The sequence below is a fragment of the Eumetopias jubatus genome, unplaced genomic scaffold, assembly GCF_037043125.1.
Source record: "Eumetopias jubatus isolate StellerSeaLion01/CBP00866 unplaced genomic scaffold, mEumJub1_p1.0 scaffold_6, whole genome shotgun sequence".
Taxonomy (NCBI): domain Eukaryota; kingdom Metazoa; phylum Chordata; class Mammalia; order Carnivora; family Otariidae; genus Eumetopias; species Eumetopias jubatus.
The window spans coordinates 46,331,818-46,356,947 of NW_028274812.1; the positions used below are offsets into that span (position 1 = coordinate 46,331,818).

The 25,130-nt window shown below is 37.8% G+C and overlaps 1 protein-coding gene across 1 annotated transcript in view; it reads left to right on the top strand.

The window, feature by feature from the left end:
* FRK (fyn related Src family tyrosine kinase) overlaps positions 1-25,130 on the top strand; it is a 97,138-nt gene that overhangs the window by 69,456 nt on the left and 2,552 nt on the right. Inside the window, exons 3-5 of the mRNA XM_028117071.2 lie at positions 10,637-10,800; positions 12,463-12,631; positions 16,968-17,126. Of these exons, the coding sequence (XP_027972872.1) occupies positions 10,637-10,800; positions 12,463-12,631; positions 16,968-17,126 (492 nt within the window). The remainder of the gene's footprint in view (positions 1-10,636; positions 10,801-12,462; positions 12,632-16,967; positions 17,127-25,130) is intronic.

Sequence of the window (25,130 nt, forward strand, 5' to 3'; positions counted from 1 at the left end):
GGAACTGTCTGAAAATACTGTTTGGCAGTCGAGGGAGACAGTTGGTGTAAGGATCAGTTGGTGTAAGACTGTGGGATTCAGAGTTTCATCACCTGCTTTTGAATCATAGCACTAATATTTATCTGCTTTGTATCCAGGGGCAAATTACTTAATCACTCTATATACTTTAGTTTCTCCTCTGTAATGTGATGAAAATACCCTCAGGGTTGTTAGCAGGATTAAATAAAATATTACATAAAAAAGCACTGAGCACACTGCTTGCTTAAGGCAGATGCTCAGTAATAATCCAATTGCATTTTGTTATTATGCATAAAGAGTGCTGCCTTTTGCACAGAAAGATGAGGTGTTGGCCCACCTTGCCCTGGAACATGTGCTTTAAACTTTTTCTGGGAGTAGTGATGGGTCGTGCTGAGTGTTCACAGTGGTTCACCTGCTTTACCCCTGAGCTCGTGAGTCATCAGGAAGATGGTTGGGCAGCCTTCCAAGTGCAGCCTGTGACTAGGGGATGGTTTGTCTTTATGTGAAGTGTTTACCTGAATGTGACCTGAACTATGTGAGCACGGAGCGATGACAAAGGAAATGTAACCAGACAGAGCCTTGTGTAACCGTCATCAAATACTTACCTGAAATAAACAGCGGGAACATATCTTATATCATGGGTCTTCATTCAATACAAAGCAATTTCCAAGAATGAGAGCTATTGCCTCTTGGAAATGTGAATGAATAGTGAGCAAATTATCAATAATTGTCACGCGTATGCAAAAACAATGAAAAAAGTGTAAGGAGACTATTCTGCTGTGAAAATAAATTAGCTAATACACGAGAAGTTCCTTTGTATTTTTGCAAGAAGATAAAAATTGATTTCAAGGTATTTTGATTATCATTCATTACAGTCCACAGTGACTTTCATGTTCACTCTATTTAGTATGTCTGCTAGTTACTGAAAGTGGGTGGGGGGAAGAGGAGTTCAGGGCCGGAGCTCTCCAGCATGGGGAAATTTGCTGAGAGTTTTGACAAGGAGGGGACAGAAAGATGCCATTCAGAAAGCTTTGAGATCTAAAACATTCTTCTGAGAAATTAGTAAATTATTACTTGGTTAAAACAAACAAAACCAGGAATCAGGAAATAAGAGGTTGAAAATTTTCTCTGTTCCTACTGTCATTCGCTGACACCCCAGATGACTGGAATTGGCTTCCAGCCCTACAAACAAGTAGCAGTTTATTTCAGAACTCGGGGCTTTGTTTTTCCCATCAGTAAAGGAGGGATTGGGACTAAATCACCCTTAAAATTTCTTCTTGTTTGCATATCACATTCTCTTTGTTGATAAGACTAGTAGAATTTGCAAAGACTGTCTAGACTAATATTGTCTTTTTCTGAGGGATCTTTTATAATGTGAAAAGGAGCTGCAAACCTCCCATGGACAGAAAGCCCAGACAACTAGCCTATTCCATTGTTGGGCAGTTCATTCCATTAGGAATTCCTTCTTATGTTTAGTAGATGCACCATTTCTTTGATTATCATTTTATATGTTCATGTGTTTGCTTACTTCCACGAAAGGTTTTACGTTGGCTTACAGTGCTGAAACAGTGTAAAATACAGCTAAACATAAAAAAAAAGACAAAATCAATGAAAAAGAACAGAGAAATAGATTTTGCTGAGCCTCTAATGGGAGATAATTATCACGGTTTAGAAATCAGTTTAGCCGAGGATTCTCTGGCAGACAGGGCAAAAAGGGAAGCATGTTGTGCTTCTTACTGGCTTTGTAGGAGATGCGTTCTGATTTTAAACATTAAGGTCAAAGAGAAATGGGGGTCTTTATATAAAGAATATCAAGTATCAGAATGGACAGTCGTGCGCTGAATATGTGTACCTTGTCTTACAGAGTTAATCCTTATATGGCTTCTCTAAAAAAGGTGGAAACATTATGTATTTGTTCTTATTTTAAAGTCACTGTACCTTTATTACTGTTGGTTAGGAAAACAGAGGGAGTGAAATACTCACAGATCTGCCCATCTTTTCATGTTGGCAAATGTAATCGTCTTTGCCCTTATGCAATTATGGTTTTCATAGGGAACCTCAGCTGGATTCCCTTAGCGGTAAAGGGCCCCGGGATATGGGAGCCGCCAGATGCATCCTTATGTTTGCAATTATACTATTCTCTTAATTTTGTATCCCACTTATTTCCTTAACACATTATGTTTTTTCTTGTTACTACATAATTTTTATGATTATATTTTTAACTCTCAATTTTCAGATTTACTACAATTTGAAAGTCATTTAGCGCTATAAAAATGCTGCAGTGAACATCCTTATACATATTGCTTTTCCTATTTTGGATGATGAACTGTGGTTAGTTTCCCATATAAATGCCTTTATTGAATTTCATGTTGGAAATGGACCCACATTAATGGACATGATAAGAACCACCCCTTTGCAATGTGTCAGTGTATTTATATTAAGAATGCTGCTGCTGATACTCATTACATTTTCTGTGATTTCTTTTTCTCTTCTTTTCTTTTCTTTCTTTTTTTTTTTTTCATGTTCTGTGTTTTTTTTTTATGAGGACCCATGTGAGAAATTTCTCGCACTTCAATTCCAGGAATAGTTGTGGTTTTTTTTGTATTTTTGTTTTTTGTTTTTTGTTTTTTTTTGCTTTTGTTTTTGAGTAATGTTAATCTTACTATGTTCAGTTAATGTTATTATGTTCTTCAGGGAATCAGGTAACTGGATGTGTTTTCCTCAGGGCTTATGAGCTGCCAGAAATGCAGAGAGCCAAATCTTTGGCTTGCATCTAGGAAACCTGGATTGGAATGTAAAGAATACCTTACAGAAAGCATACCAGCCTTGTTCCTAGAGTGTCGTCCTTCCCTCTACCTTTTGTCCTCTTTCCTTTACCCACTTATTCTAAATTTTCTTTTATTTTGATAATTTATGCAAGCCTTTGAGTCTTTCTGGAACAAAGCCAGGGATAGAGCTAAATAAATGCATGTCAATATTTGGATTATTTCCTTAGGGTAAGTTTTGAAAAGTGGAAGCACCGGCTCTTATGTCACATTAAATCTTAGCTCAGTGAAAGATTTTCTGTTAGGAAACTGAAATAATATAATCCAAGCATGTAAATTCCTGGTGATTTATTGCAGATATAATACTGAGTGAGATGTTAGAGTCCTAAGAGGAATAAAGAGTCAAGTTGTTTCCTGGAGACTTTCTTTGCAATATTAGATGCTGTAAATGGCATTTCATGTGAAACTGTGGGAGATACTCCCAGTTATCTAGCAAAATATTCAGTGTTACAATTATGTACTATTAATTAGATACTCATTTTCCTTTTTCTTTCTTTCTTTTTTTAGTTTCTCTGTGTGTGTGTGTGTGTGTGTGTGTGTGTGTGTGTGTGTTTTGAAGTAGGCTCTTCACCCAGTGTGGGGCTTGAACTCACAACCCTGAGATCAAGAGTCTCATGCTCTACTGACTGAGTCAGCCAGGTGCCCTGAGATAGTCATCTTCTTAAGATAACATTTCTATAAACAGTAAAATTGACATTCTGTTCTGAAAATTTAAGAGCCAGCTTTGATAGGGAGTTGGCCTACTTTTAGAAAGAGTCAGACCATATGGGTCTTAAGGATAAGGCCAACATTTTTCTCAAATATGTCATTAAGTATTTGGACAGTATATGGTTCAGGCTCATGATTTTTGTGCTATATAATATGGGAGAGACAGTTGACTTTTGTATGTAAGGGTAACTGATTATATGTCATCTTTGACTTATAAAGGTACCTAGTGGTTAGATGTGTCCTCAAATAGTATTTTTAGTAAGTTTTTTTGAGTCAACTATTGAAAACATTCTCTTAATCAGTCTTCAGTCAGCCTACAAGTTTAATAGAGTTACTGACCAATGTCCACAGCACTCTCAAATATGCCTGGCTGGAAGGCAGATGTCCTTGGGGACCCACTAGTTGAGATGTACACAGAAAAATAGTTCTGTTTGTTCTCTTTGGTTGTATTGTGTGTGTTTTTTTCCCAGAGAAGGAGATAACAACTCTTCTGCATGATACTGCTTTAATATTTTAAGACAGATGTACTTTCTCCTTTCAAAACGATTCATGCTGGGATCCTTCTGTATCTGCTGTAGAACAAAATAGAGTGTAAAATGAGTGTGTGTCTTGAATTCTGTTTTAATGGGGATACAGTAGAATAACTCAAATGTTATTTACTTATTGGTGTAGACCAATCTTAGTGTGATTTCTGAGGCAATGGTGTTGGAGGAGTTATCATGACTATCTTCATAATAGTTTTGAAAAGTACTAATAATAAACGGGAGTTTACAAGTGCAGGAGCTCTCTCACACAGAATTAATAGCAATTTCTTCATTTAATAGGTTTGGTGGCCACTATGTTATATAGCCATTATTGTGCAAAGAGTGGGAAATTCTACTTTGGGAGTGGCTCTCTTTTGTTGACAAAGCTATTTGATAATACTGATATTCTAATATAGTACTCACACATTGCACATTTAGATATATCTATCATCCTTTGTGAATAATGACACTCAAACTATCCCTGGGGGGGTATATAGATAAGATCATTATTTTCATTTTCTAGATAAGGAAACTGAAATGAAATTCCTTGCCTAAGGTCAAAGAACAAATCACTGGTGGAATAAGATTAGGGCAGTGAGTTCTTGATTTTCAATCCTTTGTTCAGTCACCTAAGTCATAGTGTTTTACTCGGTATGGGAACAGATTATTATCAGTCAAGAGGAATAAGGCTGTGCCCAGATGATGCCAGCAGATCAGCTGAAAAATGAAAATCTGCTCAATCAACCATTTGTTTATCTATAAAATGCCAAGCTACTCATTTCACTGATACTTTTCACTGAGATACTAGCTTGCCTTTGTGTCTTGCAGACATAGTCACTAACTGGACGTTCCTATTGTATTCTAAAGTTCATTTCTGGACGTTCTGTCTTTTAAAAATCTAATTGTGGAATATCGTGGAATTCATAATACTTTAATATGTACTGAATACTATGTTAGTGGTGTGGTAGAATGGGGACAGAACTCCTTGAAAGCTCACAGCACTACTTCCTGCAGCAAACACTTCTACCAGCAGAGATGATATAAAGTAAGATCTCACCGTTAGGAGAAAGCTGGACTTCTGCATCTGCTATCAACCACTGAGAAAAGCACTGGAGTCTGGCAAATAGGACTGCAGTCATAAGATTCCATCCCTATGACACAGATTCCCCCCAGAATTATTTACTCTGGAAATGAAGGTGGCCAGATAATCACAGGACCTGTGCCACAGCCCTCACAGAAGTTCATGGGGAAAAATAGTTGAATTCTCTCAACATTCACCAGACCTTTATTGTACTCTTTCTGCATGCTTACCTACATCTCTGCAATATATCCTAATTCTTGGACATGTTCTGGTAGATTAATCTGTTGACAGGTGAAACATTTTCCCCTAGGTCAAACAGCATAAATGAGAGTCAAGATGTAAACTCAGGATGCCTGGCCTTTTAGCTAAATCCATTCAATCATGATGCTCCCTGAGTTTGTTGATGGATGGTTCCATTATATTTTATAGTTAGCCTTATGGTTTTTGCTGATGAACTACTAGAATGCTTAATTAGTCTGAACTCAGTCATTCACAATAAGAACGGCACGAACATTATCATTCACTTATAGTCTATAGAATTTGGAATAGGTTTGGTCCAATAATAAAGATGACAGCGAGCCAGAAAAGGAATAGAAAATTCATTTCTCCCTAGTTCTGAGACCCCGTCAATTCCATCTTTATTAAGAACGACAACTTGGAAATGTCTGGACTCACTACTAACAAATTAAAGCCACTTTTAAAAAAACAATCATATATTTTGGATTTGATTACTCAAAAATACAATATTAAAAGGGCCTCCATTCTGACTAAAATGTATTGGATTTCCCTGATGTAGCTTCTGTGGTCTGATTTGTATATAGAGATAGATAGATAGATGTCTTTCAGTCTTATTTAGGTTGAAAACTTGAATGAAGCAAATATAAATATCCGTGCTGTCACTTAGAGATGCAGTAGTTATTTCTGTGTTATGCTGCAGAAATTAAAAAAAAAAAAAGATCTAAATTTGAATGATGATCCTCTAATAGTATCTATATTCTGGGGCTAAGTGTGTTCTTCCCTTTAAAAATAAAATTCCAGGGAATTTGTCTTGAAATATTTATATAATTCCCTATTTAATTTTGCAGCAGACATTTCAGAAGCTTATATGTCACTTCAAATTCAAGGGTTGGTGAATCATCTCCATTCATTTAGCAGATGTTTATGTTAGTTGTTACTCTGTGCCAAACTCTGATTAGATACTGGGTCAAAACAGCAGAGCCCCTGCCATCAGGGAGCCACCTCTACCGAGATAAATAATTTCATAGTTAAACGGGGTGATAGGAGGGAGCTGGGGAAAAGTGTATTCAATAGGGTGGGTGGAGAAGGGTGGTTCTGAGGATTTAAACTGAGATCTGAAGGAAGGGCCGGCTATAAGTAGATTCAGATTTGTAGGAAAAGCATCCAAGTAAGTGGTGCTCAAGGCTCAGAGGTGAGAATTACTTGTTTTTTGAAAGGACTACAACACATAATGGGAATTCAGGGAGAGAAAGCAACAGCTATCAGAAATGTTTGATTACTAAGGTGGAAACAATTGGAAATTTGGAAATTTCTTAAAGCCTGCTCTTTTATTTTAATGTTGGGGAAACTGAAACCAGGTGAGATTGATGTGTTTTTGGTCATACACAAGTTAAATTGAACCTGGGTCTCCCATTTCCAGATCTATTGCTTTTTCTATTAAACAAAATTACTTTTATTGTGCTTGAGAATGCTAAATGTATTGCAAAGTATTGGTTTTTACAGTTGAGAATTGAAACCTTTACAGAGTTGGCAAACATTTATTTAGGCTTTCTTTATAATCAATAACAGTTGCCAAAGCCATATCAATCATTGAAATTTGCATCCCTTATTAAGAAAATCACAGGGAATACTTTAACCCTTCAGTCATTTATTGATTTTAGTCTCTAGCTTGGAAATCTTTAGATCTTTTGTGGTGCATCAAAAAGGCATTCCTGTTTATGTTTAATTTCCACACCGTCCACTTCAGTTTGAAACCAGATATTGTCCATCTTGTTTAAAAGTAGGGAATTTTTTTTATTGCTTCCAGTCATTTCCAATTATAACCCCATTGGCTTGCTAGACATCTCAGCTATAATTTATGCACTTTTCTGTTTGATAAATGGGAAAGCTTGAATTTTCAGGCCAATCATTTATATAAATTGCAGGTATGCTTTCTATTTAGCTACCTTTCTACTTCTAATATTTTTATTACTTTGTGGAGAACTAAATTGGGCTAATATTGTTGACAGCTCTCCTTGATTTTTCTGTTAGCCTTTTAATCCATATATAGGGATTGTTATGAGCTTAGTTCTATATCTTGATAAAACCTTCCATTTGGTGATGATTATTCAGGGCAACTAACATTGTCCCAAGAGTCACAGTCAGTGGGAATGGTAACTTGACAGATCAGAGAGTATAAGAATATGTTGCAGATACTTCAAAAATTGTAACTTAAGAAACTTATATGGCTTTTGGAGAATCTAAATGTACTCCCACCCTCTGTATTATGAAAAACTAAAATATTTTTCTGTGTGCAGATGATGTGATTCTTTTTTTCAGTTTTATTGAGGAAAAATTGAGAAAATTGTAAGGTATTTAAAGTTTACGATGTGATGATTTGATATACATATACTTGTGAAAGCATTACTCCCACTGAGTTAATTAATACATTCATCACCTCACATATTTACATTTTTTTGGTAAGAGAACATTGAAGTTCTTTTTTCTTTTTTTCAAAGATTTTATTTATTTATTTGACAGGGGGAGAGAGAGAGAGAGAGCACAAGCAGGGGAGGGAGGGGCAGGGGCAGAGGGAGAAGCAGACTCACCGCTGAACAGGGAACCCAATGTGGGGTTCGATCCCAGGACCCTGGGATCATGACCTGAGCCTAAGGCAGACGCTTAACCAACTGAGCCACCCACGAGCCCCTAAAAAAATTCTTTTAAATTGATGTGTGACATATGTAGCAAAAGTACACAATTTGTAAGAGTTTGGTTTGATGAGCATTCAGAAGGTGAATACACCCATGTAAACCAGCACCCAGTCAAGAAAGAGAATCTTACGAACATGCCAGTCTGACTCCAAATGTCAGTAGTTTTGCTAGTTTTTAAATAATGGTTTTAAATAATAGTTTTCAATAATATTTGTGAGATTCATTCATGTTGATGTGTGTATTTATAGATTGTTTATTTACATATCTGTACAGTATTCCCTGGGCAAACATAAAATAATTTCTTAGTCTGTTCTATAGTTGATGGACATTTGGATTGTTTCCAGGTTTAGACTCTTACAAACAATGCTGCTAAGAGCATTCTTGTACTTGTGTTGGGGTGCATATATTGTGCATTTTGTTGGTTACATACGTTGGAGTGGAATTACTATCCTATAGGTATGATTATGTTCAACTTTAGTAGATCATGACAGTTTTCTAAAATGATTGTGAAAATTACACTTCCATCATCTGTGTATGAGAGTTCCAGTTACTCTTACTTCCTTGTCACCACTTGTTATTGTCTGTGTTTTTTTTTTTTTTTTTAATTTTAGCCGTTGTGATGTGCACTGATTATTCTGTGAGGAAAACATTGTCCCTCCCAGCAGCGTGCCCTCAGTAAACCTCACCGCTGGGATTGAGCTGTCTTCTACTCAGTCTTCTTTCCTTTCATGAGAGCATTGCTCCAGCTTTACCGATTATTGGAGCACAAGTTTCTATATTTAGCAGGGAATTCAGAATATCTGTATCCCTGGTAAATGCTGCTCAATACTTACCAATAACTTTGCTAAATGAAAGACAAGCTTATGAAATGTATTAGGCAGTATTCTGAATGCAAGTGCTTTAAAAAAGCCCCTAATTCAAACTAGTTTAAGTAAAAAAGGTGACTGATTGATGCTTCTAGCTGAGAAGCCAAGCTTGGGGGGCTCCGGAGGCTAAGCTTCACTTCCCATATCAAGGGAAGAGCTTCTCAGGCAAGCTCTCTCCCTGCCTGGGGGCAAGATTTTGCAGGGGCTTCAAACTTCCAGCAGTTAAACAGAAACCAAACCAAAACAACCACCATAACAACAGACTTCTTCCTGTTTTCCTAGAGCTCTCTAGCACAAGTCCTGGATTTGAGGCTTATTGGCTCTGTTCATTCCTTGGCTCAGGGTTGGCACCCGTACCTTTGGACCACATGCTCTTAGAGGAGCAATGATTCTCTGAGGAAAATTGGGGTGCTATTACCAGAAGAAGGGAGGATGGTTGGTGGCAGGCAAAAGCAAAAAAATACTCACTCTAAGTCAGATGATTTGAAAAAGGGTGTGCAGTCTATTCATTCCTTTAGCTGTTATAGGACTTGTCCTTGGATCAAGCAATAGTGCTGGAAATCCATGTATACATGGATTGCATTATTTGAGGCCCTATGGAATTGCTTTTATTGAACTGTGCTTGGACATTCTGTTATCGGCCTGCATTTAGAGACAGTATAACGAGCTGCCCTGCAGAATTCCTTATATTATTGTTGGGTAGTACTGAGGACACTGTTTTATTGTTGGGTAGTACTGAGGACACTTTATAGGATTTCATGGGAGAAAATTCTCCATGGTCTCTGTACCAGGAAGAGTTGAACTGTTTCTAAACAACTTTTATGATTTCATCTTATGGTATTTCTATAACTGATAATGTTTGCTTCTTGGTATTGCTAGTATGAGAGTCAATTTTTTTTTTTTTTAAGTGAGCTCTACTCCCAGTGTGGGGCTTGAACTCACGAACCCGAGATCAAGAGTTGCATGCTCTACCCACCGAGCCAACCAGGCACCCCTGGAATGATAGAGTCAATTTTATGTCTTGTTTTAATTGAGTCAAATAGGCCTCAAAGCCTGGCTTTTTTTAGTGGTTACCTCACTCCTTTATTTTTATTTTATATTTCCTTTAAACGTGATTTCCCAATTCTTTTTCCTCTTTCTTCTGCTATATATCTTTTGTAAACTTCCTGAAGTCTTTTCTGAAACCAAGTTGTGAAATAAATAGAACTTACGAAAATTTTATTCCATGCATTGAAACTTTTACTGCAAAATAAGTAAAGCTGCTTGGCTTTGGCAAGAAGTGTATTAATAGGACTTATTTTAGGTTCTAGTTTTAGATGCAAGGTTGTGAAACACTACAGAATCAGAAGACTGGATGAACCAGGTACCCCTAGAATGATAGAGTCAATTTTATGTCTTGTTTTAATTGAGTCAAAGAGGCCTCAAAGCCTAGCTTTTTTAGTGGTTACCTCACTCCTTTATTTTTATTTTATATTTCCTTTAAATGTGATTTCCCAATTCTTTTTCCTTTTTCTTCTGCTATATATCTTTTGTAAACTTCCTGAAGTCTTTTCTGAAACCAAGTTGTGAAATAAATAGAACTTACGAAAATTTTATTCCATGCATTGAAACTATCACTGCAAAATAAGTAAATCTGCTTGGCTTTGGCAAGAAGTGTATTAATAGGACTTATTTGGGGTTCTAGTTTTAGATGCAAGGGTTGTGAAACACTACAGAATCAGAAGACTGGATGAAGGGGGTTTTTTCCTTACCCAGAGAAGAACCTTTTCAACACTGAATGAATTTGTGAGCTACTACACCAAGACAAGTGATGGCCTGTGTGTCCTGCTGGGAAAACCATGTTTAAAGGTGAAATGCTTTCAAGCTGTGTTCATTTTGAAGTTAACTTTTTTCCTTCAGATATTGGAGTATCTCTCATGTGATCTGTCTGTTCAGAAAAAAAAAGGTCATTTGATTACCTGAGGCATGGATAGACAAACTATGGCCTATGAGCCATACTGTCCCACACTTATTTTTTAAATACTGAATTTTATTGGAACATAGGCATGCTCGTTCATTTACAAATTGTCTTTGCTTTTTCTCCATATTAGCAGAGTTTAATAGTTGCAACAGAAACCTCATGGCCCACAAAGACTGAAATACTTACTATCACATTCTTTTCAGAAAAAGTTTGCCAACCCCTGACCTAAGGCACTCACTCAAGACAGAAAATATTCATTCTTTGCCCTAGGAAATTAATCTGATATCCTGCCACTGGAGCACTTAATGATATGACTGGAGGGGAAAAAAGTGCCCAAATATAATTCTTATTTAGATCTGTATTTAAGAATATTAATATGAAATTACTAGACTCATTATCTGGTCTGCATAGAGATGTCATTTAACTAACTGTTCTAACAGTGTGACCAGGCCAAACAACATTTATAGAATTTATCTACATCTATCATTATTCAGTTGTTGCATGTTTTACCTAGACTTATTTAAAGTTATGGAGTGGTCTTTCACTGTCGTGGGGCAAAACCTCAGCTCCTCATCAGAGTTCAGGTCTCATGTCCTGTCAGTGGGACAGCCAGCCCTGTGGTTTATGTCTGGATGATCAGTGAAGGGTTACTGGTAACACCTGACCAAAATTTTATGGACAAGTAGAAGTTGAAGAACTTTGTCCCGTATGTAGGGAATTCATTGACTTAAATCTTGCCAAGTGAACATGCAATTTTGGTATAACTATGTGCATCTTGGATGGTATAGGCCTGACCCCACAAGAATATGTAAGCTCATGTTAAGAATAGCTTACCTGATGCAAAGATGTGGCTTAAAAAATACTCAGTTTAACCAATATTGTTGAATTCTGGTGGGGACAAGTGTTCACAAAGAAGCCTACACCTTCTGTGTACTCAACGTGCTGATGATTTGGCAGAGGAGCTAAGATAATTTCTGATGGTCAATAATGAACTAGATGATGAACTCCACGAGGGCAGGGATTTTGTCTGTTCTGTTTACAGAACGGCACCTTGTTGGTGCTTGAAAAACATGTATTTACTAATTGAACAAGTACATGAATGAACAAATAAATGAATTTGAAACAAGATGAACATTTTAATTATGCAAAAATATATGATACATATGGTAAATGCTATAGACCAAAGAATTTGGGAAGTAATTGCTAATGAGGTGAAACTTCAAATGGACCTTAAAATTGGGAGGATTTGGCTAGGCAAAAAGTCAGAGGAAAATCACACCAGACCCATGTAAGGGTAGCATTGGATGTGGGGTGGGACAGATGGACAGCAGGTAGCCTGATGTAGCAAGACTTGGGGGGAGATCAGCTCAAAGAGGCAATGTTACAGATTCTACCATGATTGCTTTTCATTTTAAAGTAATTAGAATAAAATGTACAATATTTTGGTTTTAAAAATGGTGTCTTTCTTAAAAGTGCCTAGACTATTATTTTCAACCCCAAAAATTGTTAAATCCTTTTCTTATAATTATTCTAATTATTCTGTGAAACAGATACAAGTGCCAGTGCCTTTTGATTTGTCGTATAAAACCGTGGACCAGTGGGAGATAGACCGCGAGTCCATACAGCTTCTGAAGCGATTAGGATCTGGTCAATTTGGTGAAGTGTGGGAAGGCCTATGGAACAATACCACTTCAGTAGCAGTAAAAACATTAAAACCAGGTATGAGACTGAGAATGGCAAAGTTTAAATGTCAGATGTTGATTTTTAGAAGCTCAGCTTGCTACTGTCAATGTCCAAGGGGTCACAGGACAGCCAATGCAGGTATCACGCAAGTGTTGTGATCACTTTTTCTGGACCAGGTGACAAGAAAGCAGAACATGCTTTGGACTGTAAAGGCAAGAGCAAGTTCCTGTGATCAGCTAATGCTTAAAATAGCCCCAGTGCAAGATTTCAACAAGGCATCTCTTCTTCAGATTTCAGATTATCCCTCTTCCCATTTTTTTCCTAGGTTTCATGGAAAATACTGACTTTACTGAAAATACTTAACAAATCAATGGAACCTTGGAGATCTTCAGGGAGAAACAATTTTATTAAATACTAATTGTTTATGGTTAAAAAGTAAAAGTGTCCATCTAAAAGCCCTCGTATTTGGAAATGTAGGAACTAGTTTTTTCTTCCATTTTCCTTTTTCCTATCATGGAAATTAAAAGTACACTAAAATCATATTTATTCTGCCGGGCATTATCCCCTCCATTTTAAAAGCAGGATAAGAAAATTTAGAAAGATTAAGTAACTTTCCTAAAACTTACTAGTCCTATGAACTTGGGTAAAGTTTTAAACTACTTTAAGTCTCAGTTTTATCATTTGGAAAAAAGAGGGTCATTTGTGCAAATGCTTTGAATAATGTCTGGTTCATAGTAAGTGACCAGGAAAACCTGTTCTTATTTTGATTATTATTATTATTATTATTATTATTATTATTATTACTATTACTGTAAGGTCAGTCAGTGACAGAGCTGGAATTTGAACCCACATCTATCCCTGTTGCATCACCCCAGGGAAGTAACATTCCATGACAGTACAACATTACTGTAGTTGCCTCATATCTACTTCTAATAACATAGGCAAGAATAATAACCAGAGGCTAGAGTATAGTTCTCTGGGGGACCTTCCTTCTTTACCTAACCCAGAATCTTAAGGGTTCAGAAAGCCTCCTGGTGGCAGAACTTGAGCATCTGGATGCTGCTGGGTAGCAGTCTTGTGTAACACCATGGTTCCCAAACTGTGTGCCAAGGCACATCGGGGCACCACAGTGAATTCACGGGAGTGTCGTAGGATATTTCACAGTTTTGGGGTAAACAGCTTGAACACAGTTCAGTATTAGGTCATGTCACATTCCCTTTGCTGACATCATATCTTTGTGAAAATGGGTTTTTGGTGGGGACTGGGATCACACTCAAGATCCAAGCAAAAATCAACATGGGGCAGGAAATGAGGGGAGCAATGTTCTCTCTGCTTCCAAGACTTGAGAAATTGTACTGTGCCCCGTAGATGTGTGTATCTCTTTAGTAAGTAATTGCGATTAAGAATGAAATAAAAATTATTTTTTCTTTTGATTTATCTGTATTACTTTTTAAAATGGATATTAATGTTGTTGGGACACAAATACTTTTAAAGTTGCTTTGATTTAACCAAGTAATCAATAGAACTGTTAGATATTGGCTTAGGGGCATCATGAAAAAAGTTCCTGAGACAGTGAAGGTGCCGTGAAGCGAGAAAGTCGGGGCTGCTCTGGTGTAATAGTAGGAGCATAAAGTTTGGTCTGAGATAGACCTGAGTTCAACCTTGGCTCTGGCCTCTGTGACATTGGACAATTTATTAATCATTTGAATCTCCTCATCTGGAAGTGGGAATTATAATAGTTCCTACTTCACAGGGTTTTATGAGGACAAATTGAGTTAATGTACATAAAATATATGCAGTGAGTTCTTAATAAATGTTAGCTTCAGTGGGGCTGCCGACAGCTGTCCACTGAGGTGCAGATTCGCTAGTGCAGGACTTCGGTCTCAGCATCTACACCTGCCTTCTGAAGTGATGGAGAAGCACTTTTGAGTGGCCAGATGTCATGTGAACACTCCAGGGGAGGACGATCTATTCCAGCACCTGAGATTTTCCCAATCACTGCATATATATTATTTTGAAACCTGAGCTTGTTGACAATTGAGCCTAAGCTTTATTTCCCAGTCTAATCATTCTTTTCCAAAAACAAAGCAGCCAGCTATTCATCCTAACATTGTTCTTGAAGGAAAGCCTTCTGGAGGTCAAAAGAGAACAACAACAAAAAAATCGCATTTCTTATATTAAAAAAAAAGCCATGATAGTTTTCTCTCCAACAGGAATAATTATTATTGATTTACAGTGTAATAGCAGCAAACAGCTTTGGTGATTGGTTAAATGTCTTCACTTCACCGGGGCCATTAATCAATCTTAGCAGCTATTTATTGCTTAGCAGACTACCACGCAATAAAGACGAGCCTGAAATCAACTCCCACAGTAGCTCTGACAGGCAAAAATTAATATTTAATGTTGCATTACTAGCTGAGTTGAAATTGGGTCTCTGCTCTGCAGCTGGTCAGCTGTAACCAGCGATGCAATGGAGTGCTCTGAGCAGACGTCACCTGCAGAGGCTCCTGATGTCCCGTGGGTCCAGCTCTTGTGCGGAGTCTGATTTGGCAATGATTTGAGTGTCCTGCATTCCACGAATCTGATGGCTACCAAAGCATTAGGGTAGAAACATACTGTATACATAAATTGCCTGAATGGTGATCATAATTGCTTTTATCACTGGAAGCTTCATGAATCAGATTATTTTGGGGGTGGGTGAGGAGAATTCCACTATATCCATATTTGACCGTAGGCCAGACTAATTGTAACAAGAAGAAAGTCCTTTATTATGTTTTGGGTGCCTCTTTTCTTCTCTGCTCCATTTTGCCACTCTTTGATTATATGGAGCAAACCAATGGTAGGGATGGAATGAGGAAGCACAGAAAATCATGATGGAAATGAGAATAGGTCATTTTTCTCTATTCCCCCTCTTTGAGTCCTTGCCCCTTCTCCTCCTCAGTCTGTGAAAAAATAGAGTTGATGTGTTTGGTTTTTCCTAGAGTATGCATATTAATAATAATACAAATAATGGCCAATAGTCATTGAATATATATATATATGCCAGGTATTGCTGATTCCTGGTGATGATATTGTGATATCAGTCGGGTTTTTAGCCATGTTTTACAGGTGAAGAAATTGAAGTTCAGAGACATTTGGTAACTTGCTGAAGATCACACAGTGAGCTAAGATTTGATCAGAATCCAGAGTTTGACCAAGCCTGTGTTCTGAACTTCTACTCTCAAGGGAATACCGAAGGATAGACTGCCTAAATGCTTTATGTGAAATGATCTGCAAGTCACATGTAACTCTTCTTAACTTCATATCAATAAACAAGTTGGAGTGTTATCTTAGAATGTCAAAGCTTATCCATGCCTGGGTTCAAATATCAGTCATGAAGTCATCATGCAACAGATGAATGGAACAGTCTCTTTGAGCATCAGTGGATATGATATTGCACTATCCATTGTGAATACTGAGATGTGAAATGACAGTATTCCTTCAGTTACAGTAATGTCTCTGAAACATCCTATCCTAAAAAAAAATTGAAAGATTTTTAAAAATTACTGATGAAATATAAACTCCAGGTATCTTTCCTCCTCTTAGACTTTATTTGTTATTAACTACTTGGCACTTTGCATGGTAAGAGTTGAGCCATTAAAATACAATTTAATTGAGGCAAGTCTTCATAATAGGTCCCAATACTGTCTCCTTATCACTCTGCTAAGCTCTTAAGAGTCTGACTACAGAAGTATTAATATAGGAGAAAATGTTGAAGATCAATTTCAAGTTAGATGTAGAAGACTGGTAAAAAAAAAAAACAACCCACTAAGTTTTGGGTGTAGCCCTTGAATGTTTTCTCCTCGGCCTATACCAAATATCCCTACAGAATGAAGGACATAAATATGGCAGAATGTCATTGCTTTAGGATTGTTATGCAGCTGTTCCCACAGTGGGTACCAGGGACAGGGCAGCTATCAGTCTTCTCTGGATCCTGGACCAAAAAGCTCTGGCTGCAGTAATTAAAGATTCAGTGTCCTCCAGCATTCATGGTAATAGAATGTCTTCTCTGTGTTCTTAATTTGCCGGCCTTGTTTTATCAATTAGACTGTTAGTCACTCCTTTTCCCTTCATTTTTCATATGGACCAGCATCAGCCTCTCTTCACCTACAGGTCATAACACATAAATTACACCCCCTTGATGCACCAACACGTCAGCTTTAGGTTGCCCTGGTTGGGCTCATTCTCTTCTTTGATAAATCTGAAGATTTGTGACACCGATGCTCTTACTTTACTGAGAAGCAGGAAGCAGTCTTAGTGATTCCCACCAGACTGCTGTGAGGATAGGAATGCCTCAATAACATAAAGTGATTTCCTTCTTTTCTTGTTTCAGGTTCAATGGATCCAAATGACTTCCTGAGGGAGGCACAGATAATGAAGAACCTGAGACATCCAAAGCTTATCCAGCTTTATGCTGTTTGCACTTTAGAAGATCCAATTTATATTATTACAGAGTTGATGAGACATGGAAGTCTGCAAGAATATCTCCAAAGTAAGCTAAAGACTTAATAAAAGGGGAAAAAATGAGGAATTTAGTTTAGCTAGTCCTATAAATGTCAATTTAGCAAGCCTTCTATAACCCAATGTGTGTATCTGTGAGAATGAATGTCTTAACAGTGAATGGCTCAACTACATTTTAATAGGATATATACTGTGTGCCAAAAGGAGGAAAAATATTTATGTAGCGAAGAACAAGTTGTTCACAATAGACATACTGGAACACATAAATGTAATGTAGAAAACTGAAGACTATGAGATGCCATGTTTTACATGATGCTTTGTTTCCTATAATAACTAATGGAACATTATCAGTCATGGACCAGTTTGTTCTATGGCCCAGAATTAGGGGACATGGAATACTTTTGGGGAGATAGAGGGAGAGGTACCCTCATTCTTTTTCCTTTGCCAGTGTTTGACAACATCATACTTGTTGGTATTTAAAAAATACTTCCACTGCTAGGCAGTTTTAGAATTTTCAGACTAAAAAGCAGAAATATACTATTGCTTTATTTCTACATCTGCTTCCTGTAGTCAGAGAAGACTTAAGGGCATTGTGAAATTTTGATGTTTATTACAAATGAATAATTTAATATGCAAGAATATAATGAGTATTAAAATGAGATGTTCAAAGTAGTGGAGATCAAGTACCGAGAGAATAATTCATGCTTAAAAAAGAGACTTTTTCTATGCTTTCTTGAAATGTCAGAGTGGGATTGATAGAACGTGTACAGGTAAAGGGAGGTGAGACTAATAGAACAAAGATATTAGAAAGATAAGAGTATTCTCTGATTTCAGGGTGACTTGTGAAGCTGGTGGTGTTAAATCGCAAAAGTGGAAAAGAGGAACAAAGAACATGGGCCTGTTAAATGCTGTTAAAAAAATATGCCTAGCTCCTTTGCATGAAGATAGCAAATTTAACAATTATCAGAATATATTAGCCACCAGAGTAAGACTAACCTAAGCCATTGACCCGTTTTGCCTTATTCCCAGGGACAAAAGTACAGTAGCCATCTTGGGTCATCTTTAACAAAAATGCTTTGTCAAGGCCACTTGTAACAATCATGGTGGTAGATCTAATAGTCAATTCTCAGTCCTCAGACCTATCCATAGCATTTATTTCAATGGACTTGAAATAATGGAAACACTTCCTTCATTTGGCTTCCAGGACACTTCACTCAATGGCTTTTCCTCCTCTCTTTTTTGTTGGTTCTTCTCCCATCTATGTGGTTTCTCTCATTTCTCAGACCTCTCAACATTTTGGAATTTTGCAACATCACTAGTTCCCTTGCTAAATTCAGTCAGTCTCAGGGTTAAATAACATTTATGTATCAAAGATTTCTCAAATTACATCCCTCCATTACTTCAGAATCAGAAATCCAACTGCTTTCTTGACTCTACTTGAATGCTTCTCTGGATAACATAGATGTGATGCAGCAGCACCCCCTCTCCCAAATCCCAGAGGCATTTATTTCTTGCTCATATTATGTGTGCAGAATAGATTGGTTGGTGGCTCAGGTGTTTTGATCACCTTGGTAGGGAAAGGGGATGAGACTAATCTCGTTCTGGCTCTTAGAGCTCCAACTGGCAGATGCAGAGATAACTTCTGTGCCTTTTTATTTGGTCAAACCAAGTCAGAGGGAATAGGGAAGTAAAATCCTCTAACATGGTTGAAAGAAGAAAAAAATAAATGTTTGTGAACAGCCAGAATTTCTACTACATATGTCCATTAAAAATCTCAAAACAACATGTCCAAAACTGATCTTATATTATCCTCAATAATTGACTGCTCTTGTGGTCTTTCCTTCTTTGATGATGTCAACCCTCAGCCTAATCCCTTGGATCATCTCTACTTCTCACAGCTTCCATCTAACCAATCAGCAAATCCAATTGACTTTTTTCAAAATATATCCAGGATTTTGCACCTCTCTGCACGCCCACCCTGGTCCAAGCCGTCATCAGCTCTTTTCTGGATGGTGCAGCAGCCTCCTAAGTGGTCTCCTTCTTTTGGTTCTTGCTCCTCTCGGTCTCTTCTCAACACAGGAGTTGGAGAGATCCTGTTAAAATGTAAATCAGATCGTGTCCCTCTTCAGCTCAAAGCCTTAGTGACTCTCATTGGTTCTCTGTGTACAACCTCTAAAGTCCTACATGGCCCAGCTCTCCATTACCTCTCACCCTTGTCTCCACGTCTCCCCCAATATCTCCCTTATCTCCCTTGACTCTGTGTCAGCCGCACTGCCTTTTGCTGCTCTTCATATCTTCTACATGTGCTTTGCTTCAGGCCCTTTGCACTTGCTCCTTCCTCTATCTGAATTTCACCCCCATTAACATCCATGTAGTTCACTTCCTCACTTCTGCAGCCTTTCCTCAGATGTTTCCATTATGGTGAGTCCTTCACTGGTCACCCTCTGAATTCTAAAATTTAATCTTCTTCTTCTGTCTCTTTGTATGCTTCTTTCCTGCTTTTTGTTTTGTTTTGTTTTGTTTTCTTAGCTGCTGATCATCTTATAATGTATGACTTTGTTTTGTGGCTTATTGTAAGTATCTTCTAAAATACAACTCCAGGAGGTTAGAAATTTTTCTTTGTTTTAGTGATAGAACAGTGTCAGGCACATAGAAGGTGTGCACTAATTATGAATGTGTTGACTGACTGAATGAGAAAATTAATGGATAAACTAAGTGGGGCTATTTTGAACCTAATATCAAGACTCGGGGTTGAGCTTGTTTTGAGACTCTTTGTGTCAGCTTGACAAGATCCACTTATTAATTATGAACTCCTTTGACATTGAGGATTTTTGTGGTTTGTTGATGTGTTTTACACAGGGGTCAGCACAAACCCTGTCATATTGTGAGTTGGGCCTTAAGGGTCAAGTTTACCAAGGCCTTCATTTGTCAAGACACTTAGTAGCCATGAGGAGTAATGAAGAGATGCTCATTACAGACAATCCCTTCCCAATCAAGAGGGCTTAAATTCAACAAAGTGATCTTAAAATGAATCTACCACTCTTAAACAGTCCATCATGATAACTGTTATAAGATGAAAGACTCTTGAGTAATGGAACATAATTGAAAATATTTTCTTGCAGCAGATGTAAATTGTAAATTGAACCTTTATATCAGTTTTGACAACTGACTGTTGTACCGGAAGTGTGTTCTGAGGTTTACTTGGGCATATTCTAGGCCACTGCAGTCTTTCAGGGTAGAAAACGTGTTATTCCTCAATTTTCTTCTCTATTGTGCCTGTCAGTGAAAACTTTTTATATCCACTGTAATAGGATTAGATGTCATATTTCATAGTTGAAATGACATACATATTTTTCCATAGAACCATCTTTGTAGTCCCTAAGCTTGGCTAAATATTTTTTTGTAATAAATTTCTCCAAAGTGGAAGAAGCTTGTCAGAAAACTTTAGCTTTGAGGGTAATTGATGTCAGGTATTTCCTATTGAAATTTAAAGAGAATAAATACCTGCATTTTTTTATATACGTACATATTTTTTAAAATAAATAAAGTCCTAGCATGTTGTTAATCAATCTCATGGACAGTTCACTTAGATGGCCTGAAATAGACAGGAGTGTTTTCATTGAGATACTCTTTAGCTGACTACAACTGTAGCCCCACCATTCAGGTGCTCAGGAATCATGTGTAAGGTAAGTTTTAGGAAGGAAGGAGTATAGAATAGTTTTTAAGAGCATGAGATTTCAACCTCAAACATGCCCGAACTTGAATCTCCACTCTACAACTTATTACCTGTTCTTCTAAGTAGCAGAAACTGCTGTGGAAGGGAACAAATAATAACAATACTTACTTCAGATAGTTCTGAGCATAAAATGAGGTGATGTAGTGAAAATCAACCATATGGGATAGTGGTAGGAGAAGTGCATATATATTCATTTTTTTTCTTTAAAAAAAAAAAAAGCCACTGTATAGTATTTACTATGTGCCAGGCATTTTTCTTGCTTGCTTTCTTTTTTAAAGATTTATTTATTTATTTGTTTATTTATTTATTTATTGGAGAGCGCGAGAGAGTGATCGCATGAGTGGTGGGGGGAGGGGGGTAGGAACAGAAGGAGAGGGAGCGGGACAAGCAGACTCTGCACTGAGCATGGAGCCAGATGCAGGGCTCAATCCCATGACCCTGAGATCATGACCTGAGCTGATACCAAGAATCAGATGCTTAACCAACTGATTAAGGTTAATCACCTGTTTAACTACCCAGGCACCCCTGCCAGGCATTTTCTAAGTGTTGTACAAATATTAACTTAGTTCATTCTTCTAACAACCCGATGAAATGAGTATTATTATTATTATTATTATTATTATTATCATCATCATTTCCACCTTACAGTGGAAGAAGCTGAGGGATGCAGAAGTTAATAACTTATCCAAGGTGGTTGAGCCAGAATTCAAACCCAGAAGTCTGGCTCTGTATTCTATGCTTTTAACTGTATGCATAACACTGGCATTAGTTTCTTAACGTGAACCTGTATTCATTATCTATTGCTGCACAACAAGTTACCCCAAACTTAGTGGCTTAAAACAGCAAGCATTTATTATCTCACAGTTTCTGTGGTCAGGAATCCAGGTACAGCTGAGCTGGGTCTTCTACGACCAGGTTTCTCACAAGACTGCAGTCAGGTGTTGGCAGGTGCTTCAGTTATCTGAAGCCTCCAGGGGAGGTTGATCTATTTCCAAGCTCACTCATGTGATTGTTGGCAGGAATTGGTTTCTCCAGGGCTGTTGGATTGAGGAAGCGTTTCTTGCTGGTTGTTGGCCTGAAGCTGCCCTGTGATCCTTGGTACATGGACCTCTCTATAGGGCAACTTACAACATGGCAGTTGGCTTCATCAGAGTGAACAAGTGAGAGAGCAAGAGAGAGGAGAGTGCCTGCAAGATGAAGCCACAGTCTTTTATAATTTATCTTGGAAGTCATACCCCATCACTTCTGCTGTATTTTATTTGTTAGAAGTGAGTCAGTGGTCCAAACCATTTAATGGAAGGGACTTTCATAAGAGCACAAATACCAGGAAATAGAGAATATGAGAAGCCATTTTAGAAACTATCACTTGACCTAGGACTAGTCACCAGTTTATCTTGACTTTTTTACATTTCTTTTCATATTGAGTTAATTTGGTATCAAAAGGCATAGCTATTTTGGCCAATACAGCAGCAATACTTTGCTATTATGCTGCACACTAAGTTATGCTTTGTCTTCGGGGCACCTGGGTGGCTCGGTCAGTTAAGAGTCTGACTCTCAGGCCATGATCTCAGGTGTGAGATCGAGCCCTGTGATGGGCTCCATGCTTAGTGTGGAATCTGCTTGAGATTCTCTCTCCCTCTGCTCCTCCCCCTGCTCTCTCTCTCTCTCTCTCAAAAAATAAATAAGTAAGCAAATAAATAAATAAATAAAATCTTATTTATTTGAGAGAAAGAGAGGGCCCAAGCAGAGGAGGGGGACAGAGGGAGAGGGAAAAGCAGACTCCCCGATGAGTAGTGAGCCTGACTTGAGACTCGATCCCAGGACCCTGAGATCATGACCCAAGCAGAAGGCAGACACTTAACTGACTGAGCCACCCTCGTGCCCCAATAAATAAAATCTTTTTAAAAAAAGTTGTTTTGTCTTTTTGCTTACACCTCATTTTAGACTGAATAATCAATGTTAGCTGCTGTAATACACAATTCAAACATTTTAGTGACATAACAAAAATATGCATTTTTGATAGGCATCAGACTTGCTCTGCTACATGGCTTTCTTTAAATGGTGACATAGGGATTTAGACTCCTTTCATCATGTGGCCCTGCCATTTCAAAATGTATTTCTTCTAGCTATAAAAATGTGGGAGATTTTAAGGATCAGGTCTGTAAGTGACGAACGTGCTCTCTTGCACACGTTGCAGTGCGCAGAATTAGTGACATGGCCCAACTTAACTGCTAGGGAAGATGGGCAACATAGTCTTCTATGTTTGCCCAGGAAGAAAAGGGCAAAAGAAAATGGGTCAGTGAGCACTTAGTTTCACCACATATCGTATTTAAATATGCTGCTTGCATTAAAAAATAAATATATATGTATGTACGCATACACACACAGTGCTTAGATCTATACCATTAAAAAAAAAGTCCTCAACTCTATTTATTTCATTATTTTAAAAGATTTTATTTATTTATTTGACAGAGAGAGAGACTGCAAGAGAGGGAACACAAGCAGGGGCAGAGGGAGAGGGAGAAGCAGACACTCCACTGGGCAGGGAGCCCGATGCGGGGCTCGATCCCAGGACTCTGGGATCATGACCTGAGCCAAAGGCAGATGCTTAACCAACTGAGCCACCCACGCGCCCCTGTTTATTTCATTTTTTATTGAAAAGATAGCATGCATAAAGAACACACATCATATAATATAATTTATTGTTAATTAAAAGTGAGCAATAAACAACGGTATGGCCACTGTACTAATCAAGAATGAGAACATGGCTAGCACTCCAGAAACCCCCTGAGTACCATATCATTGACAGCCCCTCACAATCCTGAATTTCCTGCTAGTTGCTTTCCCTTGACTTATTCTCCTCTGCCAACTCCCTGTTGTCTTCCCTTCTTGACTAGGGTTTGGAAATTGCTGTCTCCATATCCTCAGCTCCCATTCTGCCCTCAACCCCTTATCCCCTATCTCCAGTGAAAGTGCTCTTTATACACTAAGGTCACCAATGACTGCCTAGTAATATTTAATAAATACCTTTTAGACCTTATCTTGCTGGACTTGTGGAATTTGACAATGGTGGTGCCTTTCTCAAAACCTTTGACTGTTAGGATGCTCTCTTCTGGTTTATCTTTCATTCTTCTGGCTGATTTTTCTGTCTTCTTGTAGGTTTATCTTCCTCTGTCCACCCGAAATGTTGGTGTTTCTCATGATTCTGTCACTTCCTAACAGTCTCACCCACTTTTAATGTTTAACTCCTACCCACAAACTATGACTATTAAGTTGATATCTTTAGCTGCATGTGAGCTCCAGACCCATATGTTTGTCTTCATTTAGGCATTTCCATTTGGGTAATCCATATGCATCTCTGCCTTAACAATTCCTAAACTGTTTAATTCTGCTTAGGCAGCAGCAATGATAATAAAAACAGGTAGGATTTACTGAGTTCTTTCTAGGTGCCAGGTTCTGCTTTAAGTGCTTTACATGTATTAACTCATTTTAATTCTCATTTTAACAACTAATACCATAAGGGAATTACAATGACCACTATATAGATGAAGAAACGGAGGCACAGGAGTGTTAAACAGCTTGCCTGAGGTCAGGAAGAAATGTGAGGCAAAGCTCTGATCCAGATCTTGGCAGTCTAGCCTCAAGCCAGTTTTCTAACCCCTGAGCTAGAGTTGCCTTTCAAGTCGAGTTGTATCTAAGACTCTTGACCATGAATTCAACACAGTTTTGGTAATATTTGGCTTATTGAGTCAGGGATGATGATAGTTTGGATTTATAGGAGACCTTTTTAATTCTCCAGAAATCTGAAGACATCTACTAACAGTATGGTAGCTAAACAGTATCCAGGGATGGCTGACCCCACTGCACAGAGTCAGCACAGAATAACCCTAACCTCTCTACTAATGATCAAACTGAGTCTACTTTCCTATACTTAATTATATAGGCTGAGTAGTGGTAGAAACTATGTCCATGCCTGGAGAGATGAGTGAACTATTTCTAAGAATAGCAGGCTTAAAAAGGGAAATTAAAAAAAAGTATATCAAGCTTAATGGAGTACAAATGTAACATACACATTTTATAAGTACTGATAGACCCTTCATTTTTGTTAGTGAGCTTGTTTTTAAGAACAATACGATAGAAAAAAAAACCCAATATGATGGAAGAATGACAACTTTTCATTGGCTCAGCCATGCAAATTAGTATTATTTTATAGCTTCAAAGACTAAAATTATGAAATGTTTGAAGGAAATCTAGAGGCAACCAAGTAACCAAGTAACTCTTCCATGAAGAGATGAGTCA